This window comes from Eriocheir sinensis, chromosome 15 (assembly GCF_024679095.1).
Source record: "Eriocheir sinensis breed Jianghai 21 chromosome 15, ASM2467909v1, whole genome shotgun sequence".
In the NCBI taxonomy this organism is placed as follows: Eukaryota; Metazoa; Arthropoda; class Malacostraca; order Decapoda; family Varunidae; genus Eriocheir; species Eriocheir sinensis.
The window spans coordinates 17,758,885-17,768,309 of NC_066523.1; the positions used below are offsets into that span (position 1 = coordinate 17,758,885).

A 9,425-nucleotide genomic window follows, 5' to 3' on the forward strand; every position below is an offset into this window, starting at 1 on the left:
GTGTGTGTGTGTGTGTGTGTGTGTGTAATTCACCACTGCCTGATCACGAGTTGGACTCGCTTTCGCCAGCAGGTACCCTCACGACGTGAGCAAGTGCTCATTATCGTCGATCTCTGGGTACTGCCAGGACCTCACACACCACACACTTTATCCCCCTTGCTCAAGAGGGGACAGTAACCACTCCTAGTCAACGGAAAGAATCCGGCCTGAGCGGGGCTCGAACCGCCATCTGTTTGGCCTTGAAGCCTTGCAGCGCAGCGCTCTTACCGATTGAGCTACCGGAGCGGTAGTGTGTGTGTGTGTGTGTGTGTGTGTGTGTGTGTGTGTGTGTGTGTGTGTGTGTGTGTGTGTGTGTGTGTGTGTGTGTGTGTGTGTGTGTAACCGCGCAAGGAAACGGTAAAGAAATTCCACCATTTCTCTTCCTCCGAGTGTATTGCAAAATAAAGTTTATGGATATAAGAAAACCAGAACATAAGCGGAACAACATTTACACGTCATGCTTCCCGTTTTAACTGCTCACCGTGCATGCCTCCGATGGATGTGCTCTAGTATTTGCTCCTGACTGGCTGGTAATCACTGCACTGTTTGTTCGACTGACTTAAGGTAATTATACACTATGACGTCACCTGATCCTTCTTGTCTCTCTTTCCTTTCAGTGTTGGAACTCGTGTGGCATCCTGCGTCACCACTACTCTGTGTGGTCATCCATGTGCACCGACCATACCGCTTGTGTACGTATGCACCAACACCAACGTACATCCTCATGATAGGAGGTGGTGCTCTCTCTCTCTCTCTCTCTCTCTCTCTCTCTCTCTCTCTCTCTCTCTCTCTCTCTCTCTCTCTCTCTCTGAATTCGAAGCATGAAGCAAGATCAAAGTTTGTATCACCTAAATATATATATGAATGATACATCAATAAGTCTTCTCATGATTAGTTGCATAAACTGCGGTGTTCCAATGGCTTACATAAATGGCGCTATTATAATTATTTTCTAACACAACCCATATTTTTTTTTTTTTTTTTTCAGTTCCCGGGGTGTCAAGTGGCGTGCAAATTTTATTTGAACAAGACCCCGGAGGACACGGGGGGCGGTCTTCCCTACACAGACACATCCCCGTCCCCGCCACTGCCCCCCGCCCACCAGCCGCCGCCCAGGGTCAGCGGCAGGCACCATGTCACGTGGTCAGCCCCTGAGTGGCCGGGGAACAGCGACCCCTCAGCCATCGCCGACCTCATCTACGTCCTCATGGTGGAGGGTGACGGGGGCTGGCGGGAGCTGACACAGGTAATATTACTGCAGAGTTTCGGGAGGATTGATAAATTTGCTTACACTGAATCACTGCAAAGTCCCTCAGTACCTACGACCAAATTCAGATTTTTTTTTTTCTTTATACAGGGAGGGGGAGTTTATTTTGTATTTTTTTACGGTATAATAGATAGGTCAAGGGTAGGATGGTACTTACGTGTCCCACTGTGTCCGGCGAGGCAAGTTGAGACAGGGACATTTAGGACACCAGGAAAGTAAATCAGTCAGAAAGAGACGCACCGAAGCAAAGGAGTAAAGGACAGAGGATGGAATAAAGCGTTATATGTTGTTCCAAGAAAACGTCAAAAGACAAACTTATAATACGAAGCTTCGTTGATCCACGCTTCTTGCAAGAGTTTAAGTCGCAGGGAAGGTCGTGAGGTAATGCTTAAATGATCATCGGGTTGCAGCAAAAGAGGGTAAAAAATACTGTCCTAACCCTCCTCCCCATTCCAGACCTCTTCGTCATGGGCGCGGGTGCCTGCTGGCGTAGAGGGCGTGGTGCGCGCCAAGCTGCTGGCCGTGAGTCAGGAGGGCCTCGTGGCCGCCTCTGACGCCCTGCTGCACCTCGACGACACCACCCTAGGCCACAGCCACCATCCAGAGGCCCACCTCCGCCAGTATGACGACCTGCTGGCCCTGGAGGACACCCACGACACCAGCGACAGCTCGACACTACCCTTCGGCTACAAGGTTGGTGTTACACACGCATTTCCATTGCATTTCTCTTACTCAACTCGTAAGATAGACATATAGGTAAAGAAGATAATAAAATGTAGACAGATGGATGGATCGACTGGATGGATGGATTCATGCAAATGCCATCAGTCAATCTCGATGTACATGCATATACATAAGCATACAAAGAGAAATTTAGAATTTGAAAGGTCAGTTGACACAAACAAGTGCTGTTATCCAGTATATATGTTATCCCCGTCTAGTAACCCTCCATTGAAACTTTTGTCATACTTTCATCAATCAGGCAGCTGCTAAGTTTGTTTCATTCATCCACTTTCAACTATAACCTCTACATTATTCCAACTCTAACTCAAATTTCCCTAACTTGTTGCTGATTTTATATTATAACCTGATTTCCATACTTAGCATAAATAAGAATAATGTAAGTTGGGTTACCTAATAAACAAGAAATTAGGCCTATCAATGCTAACATAGCTTACTTGTGTAGGTACAAAAATATTTTCGTATTTGTAGGAAAAAATAAAAAGTGAAACTAAAATAAATACGTATCTCCAAAATTAAGGATAATTTGCTTCCTCATTCTCGCACATGTAAAATATCTTAATTTAAATCAACCAAATTAACCTCACTATAGTGGTTTCAACACATAGGCTATATTGCTTAAACTGATATAAATTAATAAAAATCATGGAAAGTCAACTGTTCAAATCATTATAATTCTATGAAATTCATAAATGGCTTGGTATTACACTTCACATCCAGCATGACACCTATTCATGTTAAACAGCAACATCTTAGCCATGCATCACTGCTTCATCATAATAATGAACAATCTGCTACTTCCCACATTCTTGAAATGATAGCTATACAATAGGTATACACCCAAAAAATATTATATAGGTGGTGCAAAAAAACAAAATCTGACCGGATTCCTGATTTCAACAATCTGATATATAATTATAATCAATACTTCAATTGCTTCTAGAAGGTAATGAAATGCATCTGATCATGAGAACTAATTTGGTGATCCAAAGCAATTTAAAGCAAAATAATTATACCTATATATTTCATAATGCAAAACAATGAAATTCATCAGGTCATAGCAACTAATTTGCTATCATCAGAAACTACGGTACTTGAATCTCAATCATACAAAAGTTCAGTTCAGTTAGCTACTTCATCTTATTAATGTTACAACAATTTGTGGTATATCTAAAAACAATCATATTTCTATATTATGTCCTTGTACCATCAAAATTTACACTTATTTACTGAATATTAAAAACTATATTTAAATATAAAACAATCTGACAATTATGATTATTTTTTCATCACCAACCCTGGTTGTTAAATCGCTGGCCATGAACATAGACTGCAAAGGCTTCTGAAACTTCAGCATACGGTATTTCTTATGGACAACACCTTATCATTTCAATCATCATTTCCTTATCATCTCCATGTGGCCCAGAAGCTATAGGGGACTGTGAGAAGTTAGGGCTAATATTGATTTTAAATGGATCTGGGAAGGGCCAGGGTAGGCTATACACTTTATGACCGAGTCTATCTATCTAGCATCTACTCTTACGTATCAGTCTAACTACCTGTTCATAAATTCATATCACCTTCATCTTTCCACTGCTTCTCTAGGTCGTCAAAACATGTGTGGAAAATAGAATTGAAATGTGTTTTGGGTGCAGAAATTTCACTAACCTGGAAAGAAAAATATTGGCTAATTTTTCTCTTATGTTAGCCATTTTGCACAATACGTGTTGTATTTTTGGTCTCTAAACGCAATACAGTAACCAATAGCTTCTTGAAAATTAAAGAAACTTCAAAATATTGATGCAAAAAGTTTAAAAGCGCAACCTAGCACATCGCATTTTGGCGGCGAGGGAGGGGGGGAGGGGGGTTAAGTTGGGTTACTTGGGTTAGGTCAAGTTAAGTTATATTTGTTAAGATTGTACCTATGATTACGATGAATGTGTTCTCTTCGCGTTGCGCTGTTATTGTCACTGACGACAGAGTAAACGACGGTAATCTACATGGTCCCTAAAACATCAAAAACCCGTGCCGAGAACTCTATCCTTTCACCCCACCCCACCCCCGCTCCTCCTCACCTTCACCTCCAACACCGGTAAAGACTGGTATAAATAACGCGCAGATAACTCATTTCCTGCTCAATCAAAATTAATGCTCTTCTGTTTTATATGTAGGTATTCTACTAACCTTCAAACCTCCCGGAAATCAATAGGAAAATGTGCAGAGATCAACACAAATGTGAAATAGCCACTAGACTACACAGTATTATTTGATTACAAAAGAGCAGTTGATCAAGTGAGAGACAGAGATATTAGCGCGATAATAAAACCAATCCCACAACCCCAAGCCACTTCAACCCCCTCCTGACGGGAATGCAAGACCTCCTCCCTCGAACTAACCAGTAACCAACACCAGCTGCCTCACGCAATGCAAGGGATGACATAACCTAGGAGACTTTGGGGATATGTGCACAGGGTCGTATTATGAGGAGGAGGAGGTTGTGTGGATGACAAGACATACGGTTACTTTAGTTTCTTCGCCATGCAACATTTATGATATGGCGGCGGCGGCGGCGGTGACTATTTCTGGCACCATGACCCAAATATATTTTAATCAAGCCACATGACGGGTACCTACTGATATTCATGAGTTTACCACTGTACTTACCTTCGCCTACAAGCTTTGTGGTCCTCGCGTCTGGATAAAGCAGTAAACGTATATATCGCGCATCGCGGCATAAAGAACGCGTGGTCAATCACAACACGAGGAAGAAACAATACTGACGCGTGAAGCCCCGAAGCCCCAACACTTGGCTTCTCGTTTCTCGTCTCGCCAAAAGTACGGTCATCTTTTTTAACCCTGAACAGTTACTCTGGGCTTAAGAAAAAAGAAAACAAAATTTACACGCATAGTTATATATATGACTGCTGAAACTGAAATTACTGAAATTGAAACTATTTTTTTAAGTGCAATTGATTTCAAATAAATCAAACAAACGACTCCCCATATGGTGGCCTACCTATGTTGGTTTTAGAAGTTTCTTAAAATAATTTTAAATAGCCTAGTCAAGCATACATCATTGTTAATTTTAATTGCCCTTATAAAATAAATATAGACCATTTTATTGATAGGAAACGTTTTGTTTGTATAATGGAAACAGTGTGTGTGGACATTCGTTTTAAATCTTTTGCTAAACTTTTAGTTCTACACAGAGTTCAAGGGCTTTAACTCTGTGGTTCTGCCTTTATCATCGTAAGTAATATAGATCAAAAGAAAATATGTAAAGCGTGGGTGCGGTGCGGAGGACAAAACGCACGTGTAGGGTAGGTCTATGCATAGCTCTTGATATCAACAAGCCAAGCCATTCCTACAATTTCTTATCATTATTCCTCACTCCTTTCCCTATCCCTTCAATCTCATTTAAGCCACCAGTATTAGAGCGACTTTTCTGCCCTTCATTATTATAACCTACTACAATTTCTGATTTTTTATCAAGCTAATTCATTCCTACAATTTATTTTCTTTATTCCTCCACTCCTTTCCCTATCAGTACTAATCCAACATTCCTTCCCTTCACAGGCATGACAACCTATTAGCCTACAGTTTCAGATTTACTCTTTAACACTACCGCCTTTGTTGTCCATTGCTAGGATATGATCAAACTAATGCAACACATCCTTAACTGAACCATTTCATTTCCTTGCAATTCCAGCTGGAGACAACCATGAGCACAGCACTGCCACCCTCGACAAAGGATACTGCCCCTGGTAACCTTTCCCCAGTGACAGACAACCCCGCCACAGCCAGCACTACCCACCACCCCTCAACATCCACCCCGGGACTCCTCTATTACGACTATACCACCACCGAATCATCCCTCCACTCTGGTTCTGTGAGTACTGCAGCATCAACATAACTGCATTGGGTTCTCTTGACTCAAACTGACTTATTACAGAGGCATTTCAGTTCGCCTGTTTGAAAAGCCTCTCATAAAAGTTGCTGGGATTTTCATGGACTGTTTTATTTTGCCACTTATAGTTTTACACAAATGAATCTTGAATGGATAAATCACCCATGAAAACCTGATTCATTTTCTTGGAGACTTTGGAAAATAGTCGTAATGGCAGTTCATATATGGACCTTAAACTCTAAACTTCAACTGACCTCAGCTGCAACCTCAACAACCTCATCTCTTAAGCTTGGACCTTAACTGACAATAACTTTAATTTCCTTATACTCTGAAGCTCTTTAAAAAGCCTTTTTAGCTCTTACTGCTCAAGGCCATAGATAAGACTTACAAATTTTAAACATCTCAGATATCTATTATTTTTTTATTCTATTGGTTGACTTTGATTCTCTTGAAGCTCACTTTAGTTTGCTGTTAAAAAGCTGAAACTCAAAATTTCTAAGATTAAAATTATTTCAGGTTCGTTATTAAACTGCTAGAATTTTTATTATCTTAACTAATAATTAACTATACTTTTCATATGTCATGCTGTGTAAAAGCTGAAAGGTGAGATTATATAGCAAATTTCTTATGACCTTTGGAACTTTACTTTTCCTTGTATCTGATCACCTAATAGTATTGAAATTTAGAAAAAACCCATCTCTCCACTTTTCAATACCTTCAGGAGTATGACATATCTTTGATGTCTGGAATGAAGCCATCTGACTAAGCTCAAAACCTCATTCTGTCTAATTTGGCTCTTGCAGGTGGATCCCTCCTGGAAAGTGGACGTAGCAGAGGTGGAGGTGGAGGACGGTCTGCTAGCTGAGGTGAGCGTGAGGTGGTCTCCCCGGGGGCCAGGAGGGGTGGAGTACCTGCTCTCGTGGGCTGAGGAGTCAGGCTTTGTCTCAGGCCACTTGCTGACAGACCAACTGACCAGCCAGCTCTCACTCTGGCCAGGTCAAGGATATTACTTACAGGTACGTCAAAGTAATGAACTAACTTAGACATCAACTTTACTAGTCATCACTGCAATAATTGGTACATGTAAGGCTCTATGCAATCTGGTATCACTCTTAGCTCTTTTAATACTATATTCCAGCAATATTTGAGAACACCTGCATATTTCTTATCATGGATGAAATAAAAATCTACAAGAGCTGAGGTGGAAAATCATTTTGATGAAGACCTTACAATTCCACAAACAAGAAATGCACAATTTAATGCTTTTTTAATGTCACCTCAAGCGAATTAGAGAATATTCTATATACAAAATGAATGTACCAATATTGTTCCACAGGTTGAATTGGTGGACTCACAAGGAAATTCAGTATTGAAGAGTTCAGCAACCCCAGTAGTCTTCAATGCAACCCCTGACTCAGATAGCTTGTCATCTACTTCCACTGCTGCTACAACTACCCCTACAACTACCACCACAACCACCATTACTCCCACCCCCTACTACCCTACTGTGCCACAAAGGGAAGATGGGCAAGGAGACCAGCTGTGGCACGCAGAAACTTCCCCTGGCTCATCCCTGAAGCACAATGAGGACCTGTGGGGATTCCTACAAGATGGTAACCCCTCTCGATCAAGGGAAAGATCATACACCCCAGAAGACAAAGTTTATGAAGCTAACACAAAAGTGACAGAAAATTACAATACATCAAATGACTCCCTTGAAATCAGTACAGTTCGGTTTGACATCACCGAGACGGAAACCTTAACCAAGAAGGAGGGAGTGTACCATGTGATTGTGTGGTGCATCGGGGTGAGTGTTGGTGCACTGCTGCTCCTCACCCTCTGCAGCTTGGTCATCTTCATGCTTAACAGGTGCCGCAAAGCAAAGCAGAGTGAGGAGCAAACCGAGGAACAAACAGCTGCCAATCGGGGCTCCTTCAGGACATTTACTCCTCAGCAGAACACCAGAAACCCTGCAACCTCTTGGACCTTTGAAAATTTTTGTTCTGTGACTAGAAAGTCTAAGCTGGAACCTTCCAGAAGGGATGGTGTGCCAACAGGGATTGATAATGATTCTTTGATGGAGAATTATGTCTTCATGCTGGACACTCACCCAGTGGGGACATTTTTAAAACACTAGTCAAGTCAGTTTATGAACAAGAGTCAGACTGCTGTAAGGAATTAATTTAATTATTAAGAGTAATACTTTTCACAACTCTTGATCTCAGACTAACCCAGCATAAAATATTTCTTTAGTTAAAAAATCATAAAAATGTGTTTTCATGCCAAACTCTATGACAATGTTCATGTTTATTATTATTATTATTATTATTATTATTCAAGTGCACATTTTCTGACTGGAAAATGTTTGCAGTTTGTAGGTTGATTTTTTGGCAAAAAAGTTAATAACTGAAGGAAAAACAATATTACACTGCAATAATTTCACCTGCCAGTATTTTGCTGTCAAAACACACTTCATTTGCTGCATAATCAGCTACATCAAGTGCATATTAAATGTCACAGATTGTTTGGGTGTGATATTTCCCAAGACTCAAGGCATTATCCAGTGAAGGATAGGATAGTTACTAACAAAACCACATCTTGTGCCCTGCTGCAGATAATAAGGAGTCACTTCAACCAAAGATGTCAAAGCTTACATATATATATATATATATATATATATATATATATATATATATATATATATATATATATATATATATATATATATATATATATATATATATATATATATATATATATATACATACATATATATATATATATATATATATATATATATATATATATATATATATATATATATATATATATATATATATATATATATATATATATATATATATATATATATATATATATATATATATATATATATATATATATATATATATATATATATATATATATATATATGTAAGTTTAATGTTGTGTAGTGGTATTTGTAATTTATTAGGTTATGTTTTCTATTATTTAATAATTTGGTGCTTTACAGGAAGCAATGTATACGTAAACAGTTCTGTAAATACTGTAGCAAATTTATACCACAGAAAAGTAGGTCCAGCCTACTGTCTGATGATGTTAACCCAGTGGCATCTTCCAACACTTAGCTATTAGTGATCTTTCCTACCTTAACAAATATTGGATATCTCAATACTTTTTTCATGCAAACAATATGTGATATACTTCTTGTTCTCAAACACTGCTATTATATGCTGTATGCTTCAACATATTTGTTGTCATGTATAGCTGAACACTGCAATCAGTCACTATGATGTAAGAGTACATACATGTAGTCTTCCTGCAAGATCAGATTTCAAGGTAGCAATTTTGGCAATGAATAACTAAATATTAATGTCTTGCACTGCCAGACTTCTTACAACATGACTAACACACAATATAATTTACAAATAGTGATCAGCTCTATGCAAAGGAATCAGTCATGCCCTTTTC

At 39.4% G+C, this 9,425-nt stretch overlaps 1 protein-coding gene across 1 annotated transcript in view; it reads left to right on the top strand.

The window, feature by feature from the left end:
• Positions 1–8,602, top strand: part of LOC126998719 (uncharacterized) — a 50,289-nt gene extending 41,687 nt beyond the window's left edge. Inside the window, exons 3-8 of the mRNA XM_050860708.1 lie at positions 657–731; positions 1,028–1,285; positions 1,763–1,999; positions 5,757–5,936; positions 6,758–6,970; positions 7,291–8,602. Of these exons, the coding sequence (XP_050716665.1) occupies positions 657–731; positions 1,028–1,285; positions 1,763–1,999; positions 5,757–5,936; positions 6,758–6,970; positions 7,291–8,091 (1,764 nt within the window). The 3' untranslated portion in view covers positions 8,092–8,602. The remainder of the gene's footprint in view (positions 1–656; positions 732–1,027; positions 1,286–1,762; positions 2,000–5,756; positions 5,937–6,757; positions 6,971–7,290) is intronic.
• The last annotated feature ends 823 nt before the right edge of the window (positions 8,603–9,425 follow it).